Here is a 26,420-nt window from a genome sequence, read left to right as displayed (position 1 = left end):
TAAATACTGTGTTACAGTCCAGCAAATACTGTGTTACAGTCCAGCAAATACTGTGTTACAGTCCAGCAAATAAATACTGTGTTACAGTCCAGCAAATACTGTGTTACAGTCCAGCAAATACTGTGTTACAGTCCAGCAAATACTGTGTTACAGTCCAGCAAATACTGTGTTACAGTCCAGCAAATACTGTGTTACAGTCCAGCAAATACTGTGTCACAGTCCAGCAAATACTGTGTTACAGTCCAGCAAATACTGTGTCACAGTCCAGCAAATACTGTGTTACAGTCCAGCAAATACTGTGTCACAGTCCAGCAAATACTGTGTCACAGTCCAGCAAATACTGCGTTACAGTCCAGCAAATACTGTGTTACAGTCCAGCAAATACTGCGTTACAGTCCAGCAAATACTGTGTTACAGTCCAGCAAATACTGCGTTACGGTCCAGCAAATACTGTGTTACAGTCCAGCAAATACTGCGTTACAGTCCAGCAAATACTGCGTTACAGTCCAGCAAATACTGCGTTATACAGTCCAGCAAATACTGCGTTACGGTCCAGCAAATACTGCGTTACAGTCCAGCAAATACTGTGTCACAGTCCAGCAAATACTGTGTTACAGTCGCCCCCCTTCTCACGTGGATATGATATTTACTTCTATTTGTTGTGGCTGATTTATCTTTGATGTGTGTGTGTGTCCATTTAGAAGGATATAGAGGCGCTCTTTATGCCTCTATATCGCCTCTGTGTCCATATGGTGCCGTTTTGGCCATATGGGGCTGCCATAGGCGTACTTAAAATGGCGTCTGCCTCGGGCCCTCGAGAGGTCAGTCTGGTACGTGCAAGATGGTGGCGGCCACAGCCACATCACCTGTGGACAGTCTATATCAGCCACATCACCTGTGGACAGTCTATATCAGCCACATCACCTGTGGACAGTCTATATTAGTTTGTGTCTCGTCTTGCTTTGTTCTGTTACTTTTGTAACAAAGATGGGGGTCCCATGAAGATGGGACCCCCATCTTTGACCGTGTGAGGACTACATTGACTCCTCACGCATTCAACCGACTGGAGCTGGTCCAGCCCAGTGTCGGGACCAGCCGGGATGCTTCTGGAGGCTACATGTAGGTCGGCTAAAGATAATGAGTGAGTACCCGCACCCATTGATAAATCAGCCTTTCAGTGTTCATTTCTTTATGTCACAGTTATCGGTGAGGTAGTACAAACCCCTAGACAATGAACGATGCCAAGTTAATTAATGAAATTGGATGAATTTATACCGAACCTGTAACAACTGTATGATTTAACTCTAATGTCTGATGGCTATATACTGAAGAAAAAGAATCAAAAGTCAAACAGACGATCTCTGCACATAGTTGACGTTGTTTTGTTGGGGATTTGATGTTTGAACAAAAGGAATACGAGACATATAAAATGCCAGTAAAACCTGATGCAGCACCAAAGACAGTATTGCGCCTGTGAGACCCTGTGAACACACTGAAAAAAGAGACCCATTGTGGTCAAGCCTAATGCACAAAGGGGGAAAAAATGCATACATGAAATATATTCTCTCATTTTTGCAAATGAAATCATTTACTATTCTTGTACACCCTCCGTGAGCACAGTGACAAACAACTCAGAAGTATGAATGCAAATAACATATTTAAAAAGCCCTAATAGCCATTTGCAATACTATGCATCATTCTGATCAATTGTACTTATTCAGTTCTGCACGCCTGTTTTACCCTTCGCCTCTGATTGTATTTCCCAAATGCCAAGAGGAGACAAATCGCCATAGCAGACACACAAGTCATTTAGCAACAATGAGGCCAAATGCTAAACACAGGGAAAATGCAATGCATGGCTACAGCATCCGAAACGCCTTTCCCGAACCAAAATGTCCGAGCCCTGAAATCTCTCTTGTTCTGTTTGCATGATACTGTGATGCATTTTCCACACCGGTACCCTCACGGTGCTCGTCTAATTATACAGGTACAGAAGAATCAGACTGAGGCAGACAAGCACTCTGTCCCAGCATGAAATATTACATTAGCCAGCTGATATTACTGTGGAGTCAAGCACTGCCATTCATTTAGATGGCACTGACAGTATGGAATGAGACGAACATCTCTAATGAACGATAACACCTACAATACCTTCTATTAAATCTTGAGGATGTGTCTCTCATACAAATGAGACGATATCTTGGGGATGACCTGGAGATCTGGTGGATGGGTCCCACAGTGGGGCTGTTTTGAGGCACAAGAAAAAGCCTTTTAATGGCTTTGAGAGACAGCAGGCTGCCTTTTGTGAGGCAAACCTCAACCGAGTGTGGAGAGAGAAAAGGGAAGGGGAGCTGGACTGACTGCAGAAGCGTTCCTGGAGCTTACCTTTCCTGGCATGGCGTTCTCACACAGAAGGGTTTCATAGTCTATGGCAAAGACAGGTGCGTTATCATTTATGTCCAGGACTGTGATGAGGGTGAGGCCCTTTCCAATTTGGGTTGGGTCTTCTGAGAGAGAGAGAGAGAGAGAGAGGGAGGGGGGGGGGGGGGGGTGAGAGAGAGCGAGAGAGAGAGAGGGAGAGGGATGGGGGGGGAGGGGGAAGGGTGAGACAGCGAGAGAGAGAGAGAGAGAGAGCGAGAGAGAGAGAGGGAGAGGGATGGGGGGGGGAGGGGGAAGGGTGAGACAGCGAGAGAGAGAGAGAGAGGGGGGGGGGCTTTATTGGCAAAGAATGTACACATATTGTACAAGGAATTTGACTTCGGTTTATGTTGCTCACAATGTACTCACACAAAAAAGGTACAAGCATAATAATAATAATAATAATGACAGGGGTACGTTTAAACATTTACATTAAGTACTATACTATGACTAAGTGTGGTGTAATGTGTCTATTTAAGTATGTATATATGACAGAAATGTAGGCTAGATGTACAGTATGTACAGTATGTATATACAGGTAGCCTATAAGCCCCACAGGATTATACAAAGCCTTATACAGATATTTTCAGATATTGCAGTTATTGAGTCAGATACCACACAGTTCAGTTATTTCACTCAAAGTAAACATATTTCAAAGGGTGTGTGTGTGTGTGTGTGTGTGTGTGTGTGTGTGTGTGTGTGTGTGTGTGTGTGCGTGCGTACGCATGCGCACACGCACGCAAGATTATATACATGGGGTACGTGCTACAGGTTGCTGCACAGGGATATTTCTGTCCCTGGTTTTGAGTGTTCAAAGTGGTAATGTGTTCAATGTAAAATGATTCAAGTGTTCAGCAAAGTGTTCAAGTGGCTGGTTTAAGTGTTAATCAGAGTGATGGCCTGTGGGCAGAAACTGTTCTTGAGTCTGGTAGTTTTGGCGTTGTGCTCTGTACCACCTACCAGAGGGGAGGATTTGCAACAGATCATGTCAGAGAGAGAGACAGAGAGAGAGAGAGAGCATGTCCATGTCATAGCAAATCAGCACACTTTCTTTTAAGCACTTTAATTCAGCTTTAACTTTGGTGTTTATGCGCTCAGCCAATTTATGGGATATTGATCTTTCCTCATGTGTTTTTAATTAATCGCAAAGGTGGAGCAAAAAGCGCTGCTGTAATGAAATATGCAAGGCTCTCCCAACAGCTGGCATCTTTATCCACTCTGGCGGGGATCAGCCAAAGTGATTAGACTCTGTGCGGCCTGTTGTGGGGAGAGGCTACGTGTAGGAACAAGCCATCTTGCACGGCGGGCCTCGCGCCTCTGTCTGCCCTGACACACACTGATGGCTAAATGGCTGCGTCTGAGTGCAAGATGATGATTTAGCCTGGCGTCGCTATGATGATGCGCTGACATTCGGGCCGGCTGATTTAACGGTGATAAAAAAGGACGCGTGTTGCCTGGGGGGGGGGGGGGGGGGGGGGCACAGCCTTGTTGTCATTGGCGTGGTCTGAGCACAGCGGAGGCGTGGGCATGGTCTGAGCACAGTGGAGGTGTGGTCTGAGCACTGGAGGCGTGGTCTGAGCATAGTGGAGACGTGGTCTGAGCACAGTGGAGGTGTGGTCTGAGCACAATGGAGGCGTGGTCTGAGCACAGCGGAGGTGTGGTCTGAGCACAGCGGAGGCGTGGTCTGAGCACAGTAGAGGTGTGGTCAGAGCACAGTAGAGGTGTGGTCAGAGCACAGTAGAGGTGTGGTCAGAGCACAGTAGAGGTGTGGTCAGAGCACAGTAGAGGTGTGGTCAGAGCACAGTAGAGGTGTGGTCTGAGCACAGTAGAGGTGTGGTCAGAGCACAGTAGAGGTGTGGTCAGAGCACAGTAGAGGTGTGGTCTGAGCACAGTAGAGGTGTGGTCTGAGCACAGTAGAGGTGTGGTCAGAGCACAGTAGAGGTGTGGTCTGAGCACAGTAGAGGTGTGGTCAGAGCACAGTAGAGGTGTGGTCTGAGCACAGTAGAGGTGTGGTCAGAGCACAGTAGAGGTGTGGTCTGAGCACAGTAGAGGTGTGGTCTGAGCACAGTAGAGGTGTGGTCAGAGCACAGTAGAGGTGTGGTCTGAGCACAGTAGAGGTGTGGTCAGAGCACAGTAGAGGTGTGGTCTGAGCACAGTAGAGGTGTGGTCTGAGCACAGCGGAGGCGTGGTCTGAGCACTGCGGAGGCGTGGTCTGAGCACTGCGGAGGCGTGGTCTGAGCACAGCGGAGGCGTGGTCTGAGCACAGCGGAGGAAATGTGAGTGACTGCAGCAGCTCAAATGCACAGCAGCCCTCAACCTTAGAGAATCCACCCCCTTGCAAAAACGCATTCACTATAAATACTGTCATATCACGACAGGACAGGACAGTGGATGTTGGACTCAAAGACGCTCTCAGCTATAAACAGAGGCTGAGTGTCACCTATGTGGCAGGAGCCAGTATCTCACGCATGAAGGACTGTTGTGACATTTCATACAGTTATTATTATATGCTGCCTTCTCTTTGTTGCTATATCTAGCAAGTACTCACACTCCAATCAACTGAATATTGTGTGTGCTGCTACATGTAAATAACAACACGTCTTTTGAAGCAAAGCGATAAAAGCTTTTGGGGGAAAAAAGAATGCACTTCTACCCACTGAACTCTGTCTGAAGATGAGATAGCAGAGGCACTGGCAAGCTGACAAGCTGACTTTTTGAACTTATATATTGATGTGATGCGGCTGTCTACAGCGCTCGGTGTATGGCGGTGGTGTTTGTTGTCCGTGGTGATTGCGCACGGCTGCAGAATGACAGGAGGGAGAGGAGGGGGATGAGGAGGAAAAAAGCCCTGGTGTCCTTGAAGCTGTCAGGAGATTAACAAAAAGCACGCGGCACCTCCGCATCACATCAACATAGTTCACCCACGGGTGCGAGCGAGCGAGCGCCTACCCTTAGTCAGCACCTCGTCTCCCCTCACACAATCGCCCCACAGCACAGAGGGAGAGCTGGAGGTCAGAGCGACCGCCCTGTGCGTGAATTAACATTCCCCCGACAGCCCTACTACAGCCACCCCGACGACGACTCCGCACTGCATTGTAGGCGGGGTGCGGGGGGGGGTGGTGGGGTGGAGGGTGGAGGGTGGTGGGAAGAGAGGGGGGAGTGGTGGTGATGATCCATCTGGGTGACAGCACAGGAAGGACCACATGGCTTCATATAAACGGTGACACTAACCAGATCATTTCCGACCCGCGAGTGGCTGGTATCGTGTGTGTGGTAGTGTAACTCTACTTACGAGTGGCTGGTATCGTGTGTGCGGTAGTGTAACTCTACTTACGAGTGGCTGGTATCGTGTGTGCGGTAGTGTAACTCTACTTACGAGTGGCTGGTATCGTGTGTGCGGTAGTGTAACTCTACTTACGAGTGGCTGGTATCGTGTGTGCGGTAGTGTAACTCTACTTACGAGTGGCTGGTATCGTGTGTGCGGTAGTGTAACTCTACTTACGAGTGGCTGGTATCGTGTGTGGTAGTGTAACTCTACTTACGAGTGGCTGGTATCGTGTGTGCGGTAGTGTAACTCTACTTACGAGTGGCTGGTATCGTGTGTGCGGTAGTGTAACTCTACTTACGAGTGGCTGGTATCGTGTGTGCGGTAGTGTAACTCTACTTACGAGTGGCTGGTATCGTGTGTGCGGTAGTGTAACTCTACTTACGAGTGGCTGGTATCGTGTGTGGTAGTGTAACTCTACTTACGAGTGGCTGGTATCGTGTGTGCGGTAGTGTAACTCTACTTACGAGTGGCTGGTATCGTGTGTGCGGTAGTGTAACTCTACTTACGAGTGGCTGGTATCGTGTGTGCGGTAGTGTAACTCTACTTACGAGTGGCTGGTATCGTGTGTGGTAGTGTAACTCTACTTACGAGTGGCTGGTATCGTGTGTGCGGTAGTGTAACTCTACTTACGAGTGGCTGGTATCGTGTGTGCGGTAGTGTAACTCTACTTACGAGTGGCTGGTATCGTGTGTGCGGTAGTGTAACTCTACTTACGAGTGGCTGGTATCGTGTGTGGTAGTGTAACTCTACTTACGAGTGGCTGGTATCGTGTGTGCGGTTAGTGTAACTCTACTTACGAGTGGCTGGTATCGTGTGTGCGGTAGTGTAACTCTACTTACGAGTGGCTGGTATCGTGTGTGCGGTAGTATAACTCTACTTACGAGTGGCTGGTATCGTGTGTGCGGTAGTGTAACTCTACTTACGAGTGGCTGGTATCGTGTGTGCGGTAGTATAACTCTACTTACGAGTGGCTGGTATCGTGTGTGCGGTAGTGTAACTCTACTTACGAGTGGCTGGTATCGTGTGTGCGGTTAGTGTAACTCTACTTACGAGTGGCTGGTATCGTGTGTGCGGTTAGTGTAACTCTACTTATGAGTGGCTGGTATCGTGTGTGCGGTTAGTGTAACTCTACTTACGAGTGGCTGGTATCGTGTGTGTGGTAGTGTAACTCTACTTACGAGTGGCTGGTATCGTGTGTGCGGGTAGTGTAACTCTACTTACGAGTGGCTGGTATCGTGTGTGCGGTTAGTGTAACTCTACTTACGAGTGGCTGGTATCGTGTGTGTGGTAGTGTAACTCTACTTACGAGTGGCTGGTATCGTGTGTGCGGTAGTGTAACTCTACTTACGAGTGGCTGGTATCGTGTGTGCGGTAGTGTAACTCTACTTACGAGTGGCTGGTATCGTGTGTGCGGTAGTGTAACTCTATACTTACGGCTCTCGATAGCGAAGATAGTGAGGTTGTGCACGGAGTTGGCCTCTCGGTCCAGAGGCTTGGCGGTGCTGATGACCCCACTTAGAGCATCCACGTTGAAGAAGCGCTCCAAGTCGGTGTTTCTGTCTATGGAGTACCTGGACACACACACACACACACACACACACACACAGCCCGGCATAAACGACGGCCTTTAAAAGCTTGTTTTGGACATTGATTTGACATTTCAGTATTTTGTGTTAGAGCACTTGTGAAGAAAGATAGTAATACTGTAGTTATTTTTGTCCACTCAGACTCTCCCACTGAAGATTTTCATCAGAGATCAAGATTCATCAGAGCTATAATCAGCCATCGAGGGGTTGTGTCCATTATATAGTTCATTATCCTTTTATATAATGTTTTTTACTAGATGTCTGAAAAGCATGTGATTAACACTAAGCATGTGATTAACACTGTCACAAGAATTAATTTAAACTCATAAAGTTCAATTCAATCTGCACTTGTTCAACTTTTCATTGTGATTGAAAAGAATCCCCATTAAACTCTGATACAACAGAAGGCTGTCCACTTTTCTCTGAGCGCAGAACACAGATCAAGCCCTTTCAAAACGCACAGCTACTCATATTTCTGGAGAAATATTACGACTTCAATTAGCCTACATCCAAAGGGTATTATTGCAATGTAATTTGACTCTTGTGGTTGCATTAGTTCCACAATAATTTTTAATTTCAACAGATGTAGTGCAATATATTGCAGACGCTGATAACAGTCACAGCAGCCAAAAGAGGCAATTTACACTCACAATGGTGCAGTAATTTGATTTTCTGATTAAGATTACTAACAATCCTAACCGACCATGCATGAATACCATACAATATTCATTCAATTAATGCATAATGGGTGGGGATCTCAGGAGTGACACCACACAGATTGACAATCTGAGTGCTTGTTTTGAGTCAGGAATGACATGGCACCACTACAACTGGGCCTTGACCCTCCTGCAGGAATGCCATGGCACCACTACAACTGGGCCTTGACCCTCCTGCAGGAATGCCATGGTACTACTACAACTGAGCCTTGACCCCCCTGCAGGAATGCCATGGCACCACTACAACTGAGCCTTGACCCCCCTGCAGGAATGCCATGGTACCACTACAACTGAGCCTTGACCCTCCTGCAGGAATGCCATGGTACTACTACAACTGAGCCTTGACCCCCCTGCAGGAATGCCATGGTACTACTACAACTGAGCCTTGACCCCCCTGCAGGAATGCCATGGTACTACTACAACTGAGCCTTGACCCTCCTGCAGGAATGCCATGGTACTACTACAACTGAGCCTTGACCCCCCTGCAGGAATGCCATGGCACCACTACAACTGAGCCTTGACCCCCCTGCAGGAATGCCATGGTACTACTACAACTGAGCCTTGACCCCCCTGCAGGAATGCCATGGCACCACTACAACTGAGCCTTGACCCCCCTGCAGGAATGCCATGGTACTACTACAACTGAGCCTTGACCCCCCTGCAGGAATGCCATGGTACCACTACAACTGAGCCTTGACCCCCCTGCAGGAATGCCATGGCACCACTACAACTGAGCCTTGACCCTCCTGCAGGAATGCCATGGTACTACTACAACTGAGCCTTGACCCCCCTGCAGGAATGCCATGGTACTACTACAACTGAGCCTTGACCCTCCTGCAGGAATGCCATGGTGCTACTACAACTGAGCCTTGACCCTCATGCAGGAATGCCATGGTACAACTGGGCCTTGACCCCCCTGCAGGAATGCCATGGTACTACTACAACTGAGCCTTGACCCTCCTGCAGGAATGCCATGGTACTACTACAACTGAGCCTTGACCCCGCTGCAGGAATGCCATGGTACCACTACAACTGAGCCTTGACCCCCCTGCAGGAATGTCATGGTACTACTACAACTGAGCCTTGACCCCCCTGCAGGAATGCCATGGTACTACTACAACTGAGCCTTGACCCTCCTGCAGGAATGCCATGGTACTACTACAACTGAGCCTTGACCCCGCTGCAGGAATGTCATGGTACTACTACAACTGAGCCTTGACCCTCCTGCAGGAATGCCATGGTACTACTACAACTGAGCCTTGACCCCGCTGCAGGAATGTCATGGTACTACTACAACTGAGCCTTGACCCTCCTGCAGGAATGCCATGGTACTACTACAACTGAGCCTTGACCCTGGTGCAGGAATGCCATGGTACTACTACAACTGAGCCTTGACCCCGCTGCAGGAATGCCCTTCTCTTATTCAAGATGGCATTTGACTTTTGCAGATGCTGCACTCCTCCGCACTGCCGCCATCTGCCGCGTCTTTGTCACAGCCACACGGGAACTGGCCATGTGGAGAGTTCTGGCTGTTTGTAGATAATGTGGAGTTAGATGAATGTATTAACCCGCTGATAAACGAACCCTTCTTTCAGGAGTCTCCAGCCTTTATTTGTGTGCTTTGAGAATCTCCCGTTTCTCCTCCAACACACAGCTCCTGCCCCCCCCCCCCCCCCCCCCCCATGTTGCTGAATGAAAGCACATTAAGAGTGGGAGTTTATTTGAGGATGGAATAGTCACTTGCAGAACATTGGCATGTCCAGGCCTTTTTGACTCGGGTGGCCAAGGTGGGGCACAGACTCAAGCAAGGGTGGCACTGAGTGCCGGCATTTAGGAAGGCTGTAGACAGATGCCAGAAATCTGAGATTAATTTCAGAATGTAAACACATGTTTCACATGTGGCCCCTCAAGGAGCCTAGTTTTGGAAAAAGAAATGAACTGGCTTGATCGTCCCACCTCTAACATGGCCATCACCAGCCAGTCATCACTCAGGATGTTGGGCCGACACCTGCGCGGGCCAATCAGATTTCAGGGGCAGTGCCACCCCTGGCCACTCAGGGGCAGTGCCACCCCTGGCCACTCAGGGGCAGTGCCACCCCTGGCCACCCTCCTAGATACACCGCTGTTGCAGAAGTGACTGAGACAAGAACGAGTACCTGATGGCACTGCTGGAGGTGTCGGGGTCGTGAGCGGAGACTCTGCCGATAGACGTGCCCACTCTGGCGTCCTCGGACACCACCATCCTGCTGAGAGGTGTGGAGAAGACGGGCGGCTCGTTCACATCTTCCACCGTCACCTTGACTGACGCCGTGTCGCTGAATGGACCCACGCTCAAGAAGTTGGAGTCAATATTCCTGTTGGTGGCTTCGATCCTCAGAGAAAAGCTGCTCTTTGTCTCGAAGTCTAGAGGCTATAGCGAAGGCAGACAGGAAGAATACAAAACATACGTGATAGATTGATTGTTGTCACGTTTCCTTCCTTGTGATACGCACCCTGTCAAACGAGGTCAGTTGGGTCATGCGGTGCTGTTCAGTGGTCAAAACTCTGACCTTCCATTCAAACTTTACAGTAAAAAGTAAAAAAAAAAGCTCTGTGTGTGTGTGTGTGTGTGTGTGTGTGTGTGTGCGCGCGCGCGCATGTGTGTGTGCGTGCGTGCGCGCGCGTGCATGTGTGTGTGTGTGTGTGTGTGTCTGTATGAATCATTCATGCTAGTCTTGCATGACTGAATGCAGTGAAGGATGTGGATTATTTGATATTGATTTTGTGCTGCGTTAGTGATGTATTACTGATTTCACAAAAGGTGCCAAACGTGGTGAAAGGCATTCTGAAATTAATGCTTTGGAAACATGTCATTTTGTCTGGATTATTGAACTCCTCATTGTAACATATAATATACTGTTGAAGAACATTGATGTGACACTTTCATTGTCGGTGACTGTGTTCTGCTGTAATTGTCTGAGATTGGCTGTCTTCTATGATGTAATTGTCTGAGGTTGACTGTCTTCTATGGTGTAATTGTCTGAGGTTGACTGTCTTCTATGGTGTAATTGTCTGAGGTTGACTGTCTTCTATACAGACGCTGCATGAAATAAGCCACGCCCATCATGGGGGAAAGCTCTTCATTCATTTCCATACACCAGCGTCATTTTCCTTCAATTAAACATAGCTAAAAGCTGTTGTGTGGTGGGCTGCGCAGACAGCAAATGTAATGTGGCGAGAAGAAACATGTGGATCTAGCTGTAAAGGAAGTAAGTTGGAGTGTTCATCTTCCATACGTGACCATGCACGCGACGAATGAATGATGAACGCCAGGATTGGGGGGGGGGGGGAGTTTTTGTTTCCCCCCGTTTTGGGCGTGGTTTCTGAATGTTGACGCGTCTCTATGGTGTAATTGTCTGCGGTTGACTGTCTTCTATGGTGTAATTGTCTGAGGTTGGTGTAATTGTCTGAGGTTGACTGTCTTCTATGGTGTAATTGTCTGAGGTTGGTGTAATGTGAGGTTAGTGTAATTGTCTGAGGTTGGTGTAATGTGAGGTTAGTGTAATTGTCTGAGGTTGGTGTAATGTGAGGTTAGTGTAATTGTCTGAGGTTGGTGTAATGTGAGGTTAGTGTAATTGTCTGAGGTTGGTGTAATGTGAGGTTAGTGTAATTGTCTGAGGTTGGTGTAATGTGAGGTTAGTGTAATTGTCTGAGGTTGGTGTAATGTGAGGTTAGTGTACTTGTCTGAGGTTGGTGTAATGTGAGGTTAGTGTAATTGTCTGAGGTTGGTGTAATGTGAGGTTAGTGTAATTGTCTGAGGTTGGTGTAATGTGAGGTTAGTGTAATTGTCTGCGGTTGGTGTAATGTGAGGTTAGTGTACTTGTCTGAGGTTGGTGTAATGTGAGGTTAGTGTAACTGTCTGAGGTTGGTGTAATGTGAGGTTAGTGTAATTGTCTGAGGTTGGTGTAATGTGAGGTTAGTGTACTTGTCTGAGGTTGGTGTAATGTGAGGTTAGTGTAATTGTCTGAGGTTGGTGTAATGTGAGGTTAGTGTAATTGTCTGAGGTTGGTGTAATGTGAGGTTAGTGTACTTGTCTGAGGTTGGTGTAATGTGAGGTTAGTGTAATTGTCTGCGGTTGGTGCAAAACAAACAAAAGATCAAATTGTCCCATCTGACAAGTGTGGCTTGTGGCCAACAATGGCTCTCTGTCCAACAAAGGAGCTGCAGCAATGAGCTGTCACAGCTCTCTCTAGCCCGAGGAGACTATGTCAAGTTCTCAAAAAGCCTGAAATGTGAAGCCCATCCAAAATAAAATGTGTCTTTCTTCTATTACCAGTAAATCTCTGGTACATTCAGAACCTATTAAAGCCTCTTCTTGTAAGCTATAGCCTACCTTCAGAAGGATGATGATCCCCTCTTGTGTGTCCTCATCGGTTGTAATGTTGAACATGCCAGGCCCATCACCATCCATGATCCTGTAGTCCATCTCTGCATTGGAGCCTATGTCAGCGTCGGCCGCCTTGATCCTGGCCACCACAGACTGCACAGGCAGTGACTCCAGCACTGTGTACTGATAGCTCTCTGGAAAAGGAAGGACAGCAGCACATGCTGGTAATGAATGTGCTTATTTCTGTACCAACTCACCTTCAAGCAGCCCACACAGCTTTGATTTGGCTGTGTGGCTCCTCAATAAATGTGGGTTGCTTAACACAGACAGATAGCATTGCACGCATGGGGAGAAAAGCGCTTAGATAGTGCTGCATACTGCAGTTTAGTCTGTGGAGTCTGCAGTGGACACATGGAATATGCAAGAAAACATCAAAACATCAAAGAACAATGTCATTTTTCGCATTCCTGTACAGTACTTAACTTTACTTTACTTAGCCGATTTTCAACCAGCTTTGTATCATTAGAAAATCAGTGGTATATACACAGTGTTGGGCAGTAGCTTGCTAGTAGCGAAGCTACATAGCTTAACTACATTTCTCAGTAGCTTGGTGGTAGCTTCACTACTTTTGAACCAAGTAGCTTTTTCAGTAGCTAAGCTATTTATAGACCCAAGTAGCTTGTAGCTTCCCGCAAAAGCTACAAGCTACTTGCCAGAGAAAATCCATGAGCAAAGCAGGCAGTGTAGATTTCTGCTGCGGTTTGGATTAAACAGGAGGAGACATTGCATATGTAAAGTGTGCCTGACTGTGTAGCCAATAAAGCACTTCCAGTTCCATTATGACGGACAACAAGTGTTGTTGTCTCATCCTTGATTTTTAGCATCCTTGCCTCTCTTGCTGCAAGACCCGGCACTACTCGGCCTCTGATTGGGTTGGGTTTAGGCAATGAAGACTGACTGAGTGAAAGATGGCAGAGCCAGAGGGAGCCACTGGCAGTGATGAAGAAGACGTTCAGGTTTTATTGTCTGTTTTTGAATATTGTGCCAGTGAGAGTTTCAGTGTGTTTTATAACATAATAAACAATCAAAATGAGATTTTTTTTTTGCCTGCCTATTTGTTTGGTGGAAAGTTGTTCTTTGACATGAAGTTGATTCAATGTGAGAAAAAAGTAGCTTTGATGTAGCAAGCTGCTTTTGCCATGTTGCTTGTAGCTTAGCTTGCTACATTTCTCTGGGGATAGCTTCAATGTAGTTTAGCTATATTTAATCGAGAGTAACTGATAGCTTAGCTTACTACATTTTCCAAGTAGCTTGCCCATCACTGTAAATGAACAATATGTTTAACTTCCCTCCATCTTGCCTGGATCGAGATATCCCGCTCATTCAGATAACTTCCTGGTTCAAAAATGATGTCATAATGATGTCATTTGGTCCAGGAAGTCTGCGAGGTAAAGAGAGCAAGGTAGAGAGAGGAATAATGATAGTGATAGTGATAATAATAGTGATAGTAATTGCAAAATAATTTGGACGAGGAACTTGTGTGAATGAAGGGAGAGCTCCAGGCAAGGTGGAGGAAAGTTAAACATTGTTCATTTGCATATACTGCAGATTTGTCATGATACACAGCTCGTTGAAAATCGGCAAAGTTACCCTTTAAGTGTTTTACTAGTGGAATAATATATGTTGCAAAACAAACATTTAGATGTATTTCCAAACTCTGATGCCTTTGTAGAGGGATTAAAATGTCTGCCGCTTCCCGAATCTTCTCTCAATGTAATGGGTTATCCCTTTGACCAGAGAGAACAGGACTCGGCTTAGATCCCTATACGCTTCATGGGATGAAATGTCCACTCTAGGATTCTATTACTCCGAAACTCTCCATAATGTTCCCTGAGCTTTTGTCAGAAGCCTTGGGATTGAAAGCACTCTTCTAAGAATAAAGAAGGGAATCATATTCATAATGATAATCTCCCCGATCGCCATGGCAGAGCTCATTACCAGACCTTTCTGTGTTCCTCACCCCCAGTGTCTCCCTCAGCCGCCGTCTAAATGCTAATCTGCCTGACATTGTTTGCTGCCGTGTAATCTTTGTAATGGCTTTTTAATTTGCCGTGGAATAGCAGCTCTTTAAAAGACCAAAAAATGCCTTCCCTCCCCCCCGCCTCTCGCCCGAGCACCGAGCTCGTCCCCTCTGTCCCCGTCCCCGTCTAACCTTGGCTGCTCTCCCTTCTCCCTTCCAAGGACTCGCTAAACCTTCTGGACTCCATCAGCTGTGTGATGCTCTGTAACGGTCTATCGATTCTGACCCATGACCCCGCAAGAGCGACCAGCAGGGGCAAAGCCCACGACTCCTCCAAAGTCTCTTTCTTCGCAGCATGGCAGCACTGGGTTAAAACAGCGCTGATGACTTGTTGTGCAGACTTGAACCTCTCTCTCTCCCCCGGGGACCGGCCAATTGACTTGACTTCATGGCAGTCCAGCTGTGAGTGCAACGGCCAGGCGGTGCTCGGGCTATCGGCGGTAAAGCGCTTGCCACGGCGCTTCAGATGATCATGAGAAGCACCGCGTTCCTTTGAAACCTAAAGCTGGGCCTGGAACACATTAGCAGCCCGCGAAATAGGCTGACAACAAAAAAAAGCTGCTTGATTGATCCTAGTATCCAGCGTCATGGCAGCCTCCAGCACCCTGCTGATGAGCAGGAAACCAGGGAGCTGCACACCTTGCAGGAATGAATGTACATGTTAAGGCTGTATTTAAATTTGGCTATATGAGTCGAAAACACAAAAGGCAAGAAAGGTACAAAGAAAAGAGAATCATGCTAATAGGATTAGGAATGAAACTAACCTTGGTAAATTGGTGAGAAGTGGTTTAGCGATCAGGATTATTTCGGATTGTTTTGCTTCTATCTTATGAAGGAAAAAAACCTGTGCATTCTAGCTATTTTTTTTTGTTATTACTGATTGCATTTACCTTTCTACATATTCAAAGTGCTTCACATATCATGGGAGGAGAACTCAACTCATCCACCACCTGGGTGATGATGCACGGTAGCCAGTTTGAGCCAGAACTCTCACCACACATCAGCCTATCACGGTGGAGAGTTGAGGACTGAATGTGCCAATTAGATAAGGAGGGATTATTAGGTGGCCGTGATTGAAAGAAGGCCTGTTTGGGAAATTAGCCAGCAGGGCACCGGGGGTTACACTCCTCAGGGCACCGGGGTTACACCCCTCAGGGCACCGGGGTTACACCCCTACTCTTGTGATAAGTGCAGATGGGATCTTTATTGACCACAGAGATTCAGGACCTCAATTTGACGTCTCATCCGAAGGACAGTGCTCACTCACAGGACAGAGTCCCTGTCTCTGCCCTGGGGCATTGGGGATGGAGATATTATTCGTGAGACCAGAGGGAAGAGTACCTCCTACTGGTGGTCAGTCCCCCATTCAACGACTAACCACAGCCAGAACTGCTTAGCTTCCCCAGGAAAGCCACTGGTGCTGATGGTGAAACTTATTCTTCTGCTATGATACATTATGCAATACAATTCTTGTTCAAGGGTGCAACAACAGCTCAGCAGTATTGTGCCCCTGCATGCAGTGCCTACAGTTAAAAAAAAAAGTACTGTAGGATCTCGCTACATTTGTATGTCCAGGGTTGAATTGGTTCTTCAACAGTAATGGCTCTATGAAGCCCCATTTAGCCCTCAAAGCACTACTGAAAAGGCAGTGAAGGGCCTGGGATGTTTCTCTGATCGCTGAGGAGCTGTATATGGAAAATACAGTGCAAGCTCAATCTATCCCGCACGGACTCACAGGAGCGGAGGCTTACTGTGAGTGAAGTGCGGCGGGTTGTCGTTGACATCGGTGAGGGTAACGGTGACGGAGGTGGTGCCGGACAGTCCGCCCATCTGACCAACCATGTCTTTGGCCTGGATCACCAGCACATACTGGTCCCTCGTCTCCCGGTCCATGTTGGGCAGAGCTGTTCTGATGATGCCTGGGGAGAGAGAGAGAGGGGGGGGGGGGGGGAAAGACAGAGGAGAGAAAATAATAGTAAACAACACTAACAAATAATACACTAATATAGATAATATACAACAATAATAAATTCACATGGCATTTTATCTCATTGCTTTGGCAACACCGACATTGTCATTCATGCCAATAAAGCATTTTAAATTTGAATTTGAGAGAGAGAGAGAGAGAGAGAGAGAGAGGCACCTGGTGCCAAGTGGAAAACATGTTTAATAAATATGTAAATGTTATTTTCGTTTGTATCATCTATATGATTTGTGCAACGAGTATCCACAAGGACTGGCACCTCGCTAACATAACAGCGACCACTTCAGATATGATCCTGTGTCCGTGCAGACGTTGCTGCATGTCATAATAGTTTGAACAGTGTGACATACAGTTTGATGTGGTTACTCTTAAAACAATGTCAGAAACCTGAGCGCATATAAAGCGACATGTTAGCTGTCAGGGAAGGCAATACCTGTCTGTCCCCCTGTCATAATAGATCAGAAGTGTGACAACAGTGACTGTCAGACTGGTGATTGTCATATGTCTTTTAGTAGTCAGTTACCTACTGTATGCTGCTATATGAATAGCTGCTGTGAAGTCCAGTCGCTGCACACAGTCACAAAATAGCTTTTAGTGGAATTTCTCCATTAATGACATTTTTTTCTAATCACAACTTTATCTCTTGACTACAAAAGGTGATAATTCCACAAAAATTAACACAACACATTTAAATGCAAAGAAAAGCATCCTAATCCTTCGAAGGCAATCACTGTTGCTTCCAAAGTTAATGACTTCCCACAAGTGTGTTCCATTCATTAAAAAAGCACTTATTAAAGATTCCTACAGAACATGGAAGATTAGTCATTAAGGACCTTACAAAGCCACAGCGCACACTTCTCCAATAAATGAATCGCTTTTAGTTGCTTTATCGCGTTTGCAGCCTGATGAAGCAGATCAAAGGGGCCGCTTGGTTATAGTTGTTACCTGAATAATTCCTTATAATCCTTTAAATTAGACACCCATGTGACGTGTAAGGGGAAAAACGGTACTGTACTTATTTGTACGTTACTTGGACTATGATTCTCTGAAAGATTTGCCCTTTACAAGGAACTACCAAGAATGTTCAGAAGGATTGATTGATTGATTGATTGATTGATTGATTGATTGATTGATTGATTGATTGAGTGATTGTTCATGAGCAGGGCTGGACTGCAATGTAATTCTACCGGTGCAATGGCCGGTGGGCCGCTCGCTAGTGGGCCGGTCAGGTTGGTGAAAAAGTATGTATTATGTATTTGAGAAAAAAAAAAAAAAAATTTTTTTGGGAACTGAAATGTACCCAGGCCCGGGCCCGTGTGGCCCGGGCGGTTCCGCGACCCATGATTACACCTAAAACCCCTAGATCGGGTCATAACATGTGGCTTTATAAGTAAATCCCCAACCCATGCGAGCGCGAGCGATGCGAGCGCAAGCTCAAAAAATTGGGCCGATTCGAAATTGTGGGCCTGTCTGACACATGGCAGGTAGCTTTTTTGGTCCCAGTCCAGCCCTGAACATGAGCAAATTCCACATACTACCAATTACGGTTATTTGTGTGTCACATACCCCTTTTTTGCATTCTGTCTTATTAGATAGGACAGTATAGGCAGGCAAGGAAGAGAGGGGGGGAGGACATGCAGCAAAGGGCCATGGGCCGGATTCGAACACGGGCTGGTTGCGGGAAAGACTAGCCTTAATGGTGCACACTACCAGGTGAGCCACTGTGGCGCCGTAACCTTAACCCTCATCATTCCCCGCCTAACCTTAACTCCTACCCTAAACCAAATCCTAACTAACTTGAAGAAGTGTGGACCCGCCAAAATGACCTAACTTCGCAAAAAATGTCTCACAACAACGATCTAGAATTCTAACTTTTTCTCACAGAAGTAGAAGCACACACAAACACACACATGCACACGCAAGCACACATACGCACGCACGCAAGCACGCGCGTGCACACACACACACACACACACACACACACACACACACACACACACACACACACAGAGTTTGCAATTAAGCCCAATCTACGAGCAGATTTAGGGATTTAACAGATTGAGAAGTGGGTCAAAATACCCAAAAGAGGAAAATGCAGGAATATGCCAAGATGTCATTTGATTGTCAACCTTTGTTGTACTTGAAAATAAACATTCCCATTAAGTGTTTAATTTTCACTCCCTTTTTCAACGCCATTACAGTCCCTCGGGCTACAAACTGTTATTGGCTGGTCTAACTAAACGCTTCAGTTGGCCAAATTATACTGAGCTGACCACTTCTTCATCCAAAGTCTCTGCCTGTGGGCTTACAGTGGGATGATGGTAGTCAATAAAGCAATCATCTTTTGTCTTTTGCTTTTGCTCTACAAAACCTGCCATTTCAGTCCTGCACCAAATTATGAACAGTGTGAAGTGTCATGTGTTATGAACAGTGTGTAGTGTCATGTTGAACAGTAGTGTCATGTGTTATGAACAGTAGTGTCATGTGTTATGAACAGTGTGAAGTGTCAGGTGTTATGAACAGTAGTGTCATGTGTTATGAACAGTGTGAAGTGTCATGTGTTATGAACAGTAGTGTCATGTGTTATGAACAGTGTGAAGTGTCATGTGTTATGAACAGTAGTGTCATGTGTTATGAACAGTGTGAAGTGTCATGTGTTATGAACAGTAGTGTCATGTGTTATGAACAGTAGTGTCATGTGTTATGAACAGTGTGAAGTGTCATGTGTTATGAACAGTGGGAAGTGTCATGTGTTATGAACAGTAGTGTCATGTGTTATGAACAGTGGGAAGTGTCATGTGGTATGAACAGTGGGAAGTGTCATGTGTTATGAACAGTGTGAAGTGTCATGTGTTATGAACAGTAGTGTCATGTGTTATGAACAGTGGGAAGTGTCATGTGTTATGAACAGTGTGTAGTGTCATGTGTTATGAACAGTGTGAAGTGTCATGTGTTATGAACAGTAGTGTCATGTGTTATGAACAGTAGTGTCATGTGTTATGAACAGTGTGAAGTGTCATGTGTTATGAACAGTAGTGTCATGTGTTATGAACAGTGGGAAGTGTCATGTGGTATGAACAGTGGGAAGTGTCATGTGTTATGAACAGTGTGAAGTGTCATGTGTTATGAACAGTAGTGTCATGTGTTATGAACAGTGGGAAGTGTCATGTGTTATGAACAGTGTGTAGTGTCATGTGTTATGAACAGTAGTGTCATGTGTTATGAACAGTGTGAAGTGTCATGTGTTATGAACAGTAGTGTCATGTGTTATGAACAGTGTGAAGTGTCATGTGTTATGAACAGTAGTGTCATGTGTTATGAACAGTGAGAAGTGTCATGTGTTATGAACAGTGTGAAGTGTCATGTGTTATGAACAGTAGTGTCATGTGTTATGAACAGTGTGAAGTGTCATGTGTTATGAACAGTGTGAAGTGTCATGTGTTATGAACAGTAGTGTCATGTGTTATGAACAGTGTGAAGTGTCATGTGTTATGAACAGTAGTGTCATGTGTTATGAACAGTGTGAAGTGTCATGTGTTATGAACAGTAGTGTCATGTGTTATGAACAGTGTGAAGTGTCATGTGTTATGAACAGTGTGAAGTGTCATGTGTTATGAACAGTAGTGTCATGTGTTATGAACAGTGTGAAGTGTCATGTGTTATGAACAGTGTGAAGTGTCATGTGTTATGAACAGTGTGAAGTGTCATGTGTTATGAACAGTGTGAAGTGTCATGTGTTATGAACAGTAGTGTCATGTGTTATGAACAGTGGGAAGTGTCATGTGTTATGAACAGTGTGTAGTGTCATGTGTTATGAACAGTGTGTAGTGTCATGTGTTATGAACAGTAGTGTCATGTGTTATGAACAGTGGGAAGTGTCATGTGTTATGAACAGTGTGTAGTGTCATGTGTTATGAACAGTAGTGTCATGTGTTATGAACAGTGGGAAGTGTCATGTGTTATGAACAGTGTGTAGTGTCATGTGTTATGAACAGTGTGTAGTGTCATGTGTTATGAACAGTGTGTAGTGTCATGTGTTATGAACAGTGTGTAGTGTCATGTGTTATGAACAGTGTGTAGTGTCATGTGTTATGAACAGTGTGTAGTGTCATGTGTTATGAACAGTGTGAAGTGTCATGTGTTATGAACAGTAGTGTCATGTGTTATGAACAGTAGTGTCATGTGTTATGAACAGTGATAAGTGTCATGTGTTATGAACAGTAGTGTCATGTGTTATGAACAGTGAGAAGTGTAATGTGTTATGAACAGTGGGAAGTGTCATGTGTTATGAACAGTGGGAAGTGTCATGTGTTATGAACAGTGTGAAGTGTCATGTGTTATGAACAGTGGGAAGTGTCATGTGTTATGAACAGTGGGAAGTGTCATGTGTTATGAACAGTGTGAAGTGTCATGTGTTATGAACAGTAGTGTCATGTGTTATGAACAGTAGTGTCATGTGTTATGAACAGTGTGAAGTGTCATGTGTTATGAACAGTAGTGTCATGTGTTATGAACAGTAGTGTCATGTGTTATGAACAGTGGGAAGTGTCATGTGTTATGAACAGTGTGAAGTGTCATGTGTTATGAACAGTAGTGTCATGTGTTATGAACAGTGGGAAGTGTCAGGTGTTATGAACAGTGGGAAGTGTCAGGTGTTATGAACAGTAGTGTCATGAACAGTGGGAAGTGTCATGTGTTATGAACAGTGGGAAGTGTCATGTGTTATGAACAGTAGTGTCATGTGTTATGAACAGTGGGAAGTGTCATGTGTTATGAACAGTGGGAAGTGTCATGTGTTATGAACAGTAGTGTCATGTGTTATGAACAGTGGGACGTGTCATGTGTTATGAACAGTGGGAAGTGTCATGTGTTATGAACAGTGGGAAGTGTCATGTGTTATGAACAGTGGGAAGTGTCATGTGTTATGAACAGTGTGAAGTGTCATGTGTTATGAACAGTAGTGTCATGTGTTATGAACAGTGGGAAGTGTCATGTGTTATGAACAGTGGGAAGTGTCATGTGTTATGAACAGTAGTGTCATGTGTTATGAACAGTAGTGTCATGTGTTATGAACAGTAGTGTCATGTGTTATGAACAGTAGTGTCATGTGTTATGAACAGTGTGAAGTGTCATGTGTTATGAACAGTGTGAAGTGTCATGTGTTATGAACAGTGGGAAGTGTCATGTGTTATGAACAGTGGGAAGTGTCATGTGTTATGAACAGTAGTGTCATGTGTTATGAACAGTGGGAAGTGTCATGTGTTATGAACAGTGGGAAGTGTCATGTGTTATGAACAGTAGTGTCATGTGTTATGAACAGTAGTGTCATGTGTTATGAACAGTAGTGTCATGTGTTATGAACAGTGTGAAGTGTCATGTGTTATGAACAGTAGTGTCATGTGTTATGAACAGTGTGAAGTGTCATGTGTTATGAACAGTGTGAAGTGTCATGTGTTATGAACAGTGTGTAGTGTCATGTGTTATGAACAGTAGTATCATGTGTTATGAACAGTGGGAAGTGTCATGTGTTATGAACAGTGTGTAGTGTCATGTGTTATGAACAGTGTGAAGTGTCATGTGTTATGAACAGTGGGAAGTGTCATGTGTTATGAACAGTGGGAAGTGTCATGTGTTATGAACAGTGTGAAGTGTCATGTGTTATGAACAGTGTGAAGTGTCATGTGTTATGAACAGTGGGAAGTGTCATGTGTTATGAACAGTGTGAAGTGTCATGTGTTATGAACAGTGTGTAGTGTCATGTGTTATGAACAGTGTGAAGTGTCATGTGTTATGAACAGTGTGAAGTGTCATGTGTTATGAACAGTGTGTAGTGTCATGTGTTATGAACAGTGTGTAGTGTCATGTGTTATGAACAGTGGGAAGTGTCATGTGTTATGAACAGTGTGTAGTGTCATGTGTTATGAACAGTGGGAAGTGTCATGTGTTATGAACAGTGTGAAGTGTCATGTGTTATGAACAGTGTGTAGTGTCATGTGTTATGAACAGTGTGTAGTGTCATGTGTTATGAACAGTGTGAAGTGTCATGTGTTATGAACAGTAGTGTCATGTGTTATGAACAGTGTGAAGTGTCATGTGTTATGAACAGTGTGTAGTGTCATGTGTTATGAACAGTGTGAAGTGTCATGTGTTATGAACAGTAGTGTCATGTGTTATGAACAGTGGGAAGTGTCATGTGTTATGAACAGTGTGTAGTGTCATGTGTTATGAACAGTGTGAAGTGTCATGTGTTATGAACAGTGTGAAGTGTCATGTGTTATGAACAGTGGGAAGTGTCATGTGTTATGAACAGTGTGAAGTGTCATGTGTTATGAACAGTGGGAAGTGTCATGTGTTATGAACAGTAGTGTCATGTGTTATGAACAGTGTGTAGTGTCATGTGTTATGAACAGTGTGAAGTGTCATGTGTTATGAACAGTGGGAAGTGTCATGTGTTATGAACAGTGGGAAGTGTCATGTGTTATGAACAGTGTGTAGTGTCATGTGTTATGAACAGTGGGAAGTGTCATGTGTTATGAACAGTGGGAAGTGTCATGTGTTATGAACAGTGTGAAGTGTCATGTGTTATGAACAGTAGTGTCATGTGTTATGAACAGTGGGAAGTGTCATAACAGTGGGAAGTGTTATGTGCCGTCGGTTCAAAGCACTGCTCGCTCGCTCTCCTTTGGTTAAGCTTCAATGACTTAGTCAATGTCAACAACATGTCAGCTATTTTCCCCCATTATTTTTAAAGCCTGGTGTCTTCAGGTAGAGAATCTAAGCATCCATCTTTCATGTATCACCATCCAGCCATCCATCCATCCATCCATCCGTGTGCTTGTCCTTTAGCCATGTTGTAACCTTGTAGCCAATTAAAGAGCCTCAGCGCTCTGGTGTCGTGTGCTGTTGTGACCCTATGAACCCTGTTTACTGAGTTGCATGAAAAAACTGACTTCACGCCTTCAATCTACTGTAACAGAGGTCCCTTAATACTAGCAAGTATATATTCCTGGTACTACCTTCCTGCCACTCCATACAGCATCACCATAGGGACAAAACAAGCACGTCGAGGCTCCAAAGAACCATCTTTAAAGCGTTTGGGAGGAGAGAAAGAGAAAGCTGAATAATGGCTGCCATTACAAAAAAACGGCTGCAACGGATGGCTCCTAAAAGGTGAAATAAACCTAGTAAGAAAAGATGTTAAGTTGGTGCAGCCCGCAGTGAGACAAATGAACGCTCTGATTAAACCATAGATAGGCTTCACACACACAATTGATATACTTATTTAATATCAGCCTGTTTGTCGGAGCCTGAGAGATATTGGCTGTGGTTAATGATGCCATGAATCCCGATCCCGCCACACTAAAAAACGGCAATGTGTTTCTCCCCTCGCCTGGCCAGCAGCACACATATTTCTCACGGAGCGACAGTGCTAATCCGCGCGGCTATGTTGCGAGGCTGTTGTTTGTCTGCTGGGTGCCAGCCCCCCTCGCTCTCTATCTCTGTTACCCCCGCGCGGCACTGCTGTCATTCCTGGGGAGAGGCGATGATTAAAACCCTTCTGTCGCGGCGCGCGGCCCCGCCTCGCGCCGTGTGACTCCTCGCCTCCGGTGCGAAGCCAGACGCATCGTAGCCGCGCATTCATCTAGCTGTCTCCACACCACTGGCGGCAGACGGGTGGGCCCGCGTCGCCCGTGCTAAAGCGCCAGATCCTTGACATTTGTCTTGGGAAGAGGAAATAAAAGCGCGGACTTTGAGAGAACCCTCTGGCCCTACACGCTGCTATGAGAGGTAATGACGAAGGTGATGAACACTTAAGCATGAATGGCGCAGGATGTGAAACCTTCAGGCGTATACAGGGAACGGATCCCAGAACACAAAAACAGGCCGTACGTACTGGGAATAAAATCTCCAGCACAGGTCGTTTATACTGGCTGACATGCAAGCGTCACGCTCCAAACACGGGTCACCATACCTACCAACACTAGACTAGGGTGAGTGGGCCTGTGCTGCTCATATGTATCATTGGGACATTACTGTTAAAGCACACAAACAAAAAGAAAGTATGGAACCGGTTACGCTACACAGGATCCATCCATTTGCAATGTCAAGCTTATGGGAGTGTGCGTTTGTGTGCGTGCCTAAGTGTAGGCTATGTGTTGTTTCTTATTAGAATAAAAAATAAAAGTACAAAAATAAATAATAAAACAGACCTCTCTATATTACCTGCCTGAACAGCAGGAGGCAGCCAGATTTATATCTAGCCTTCAGCTGTAATGTTCTCTAGTCAGTGCAGTCAACACAACAAGAATCATGTACAGAGCTGCAATGCACACAGCCAACCCAAACACCAGAATAAAATGTCAGCATTGTAGGTTTTTGGAATCGACAGACATGTAAAATGTGAACATCTCTGAACCAAAATATGTTGTATATAAGGTGTCTAAAATGTGGCATTTTACGTCTACAATCTCAATGTAAAAAAAAAAATGTTAATTTGAAAACCTTGTTGCCGTGCCTTTCCAACGCTAAACGTAAAACAAATTTGGTTATGTTTAGGCAAGTACAACAACTTGGTTATGTTTAGCAAGTAAAACAACTTGGTTATGTTTAGGCAACTACAACAACGTGTTATAGATTTAGGCAACAAAGCGACTTGGTTAAGGTTAGGGTTATGATTGGGGTTGGGGTTAAAGCTGAAAGTAGAAACACGACATGCCTCGGTTGGGAGTTGAACTGGCGCTCTCTTCCTTGTAAGAGGGGGACACTATCCACATGCTACGTACTCATTCGACTCAGTCATTATAGACTCTATATAACATTAATATAATTCACATAATCTAGAAACTTATTTTCTTTCAGAAATGTTCATATTTGACATTTGCGTGGATTCTAGAAACGTACAAAGCAGATGTGTTATTCTGCTGCCTGGGCTGACTGCAGAGGAAGAGGAAGGCAGATTAGAGAGCTCTGGAAAGGCCAAGCTAATGTCTTAATCACAGACAGATCTTCCCCTGACACACACACACACATGCACTCTCACACACACACACGCACGCGCGCACACACACACACGCACGCACACACACACACACACACACACACACACACACCCTGACACACACACACACCCTGACCTCGCTATCTTTACGTTCACCTTTGATGAGCGGACAGGAGAAGCTCTACACAATACACACAGATTGGACTTGACCTTTTCCTTTATTTGAGCATTTGAGCTTTAATTAGATCGGCACAAGCGAGAGGAGCGAGAGGAGACGAAGCTCAGTCCGTCCAGACTTGGGTATATATATTACACACCTGAGCACCTGTCACGTTCACATGTCACATATTCCACATCTTAAATTCCCCCCTGAATGTAATTAATTAATTAAAATGTAATTAATCCTCTCATTCAGGCACCTGGCATTTTCTACCAGCTCTTGTTATTCCAGACTTGGAGATTTATGAGTATGCATGCGTTCTTAGCGGTGCTGCTAATGTGTGTGAATGATTGTTTCTGAAAGACTCGCCATTTCGCCAAGGTGTACGGAGCCTTGAGCCTGCCATCAATTAGAACACAGCCTTATTGCATTACCATTCCAGCTTCACCTTCAAACTAAACTGCAAGCTATCAATCAAGATATAATGACAAAACCCTGTCTTAACTGAACCACCTTTAAGCGCAGCAACTTACAGTATGTATTTACTGGAAGTAGTACTTTTCCCAAGGGCACCTTGTAGATTAAATTTGGGATTAAGAAGCAGAGTAAAGAGACTTGTTATAGGAAAGTGAGCCAGGATGCAGCCGGCCAAACACCAGCTCACACTGCCCCTCCTCCCCTCCTCCCCCACTAACACCAGCTCACACTGCCCCTCCTCCCCCACTAACACCAGCTCACACTGCCCCTCCTCCCCCACTAACACCAGCTCACACTGCCCCTCCTC

At 45.4% G+C, this 26,420-nt stretch overlaps 1 protein-coding gene across 1 annotated transcript in view; it reads right to left on the bottom strand.

Annotated features, from left to right (window-relative positions):
* Positions 1-26,420, bottom strand: part of LOC310795836 (cadherin-7-like) — a gene marked incomplete at both ends in the record, with an annotated part of 154,902 nt that overhangs the window by 35,605 nt on the left and 92,877 nt on the right. Inside the window, 5 exons of the mRNA XM_083657923.1 lie at positions 2,386-2,507; positions 7,181-7,317; positions 10,205-10,458; positions 12,421-12,608; positions 16,246-16,413. Coding sequence (XP_083514049.1) covers positions 2,386-2,507; positions 7,181-7,317; positions 10,205-10,458; positions 12,421-12,608; positions 16,246-16,413 — 869 coding nt within the window. The remainder of the gene's footprint in view (positions 1-2,385; positions 2,508-7,180; positions 7,318-10,204; positions 10,459-12,420; positions 12,609-16,245; positions 16,414-26,420) is intronic.

The sequence above is a fragment of the Poromitra crassiceps genome (genome assembly GCF_964638095.1).
Source record: "Poromitra crassiceps genome assembly, chromosome: 2".
Classification (NCBI taxonomy): domain Eukaryota; kingdom Metazoa; phylum Chordata; class Actinopteri; order Beryciformes; family Melamphaidae; genus Poromitra; species Poromitra crassiceps.
Note: the sequence above shows the minus strand (reverse complement) of the source record. Positions and strands in the feature narration are given on the sequence as shown.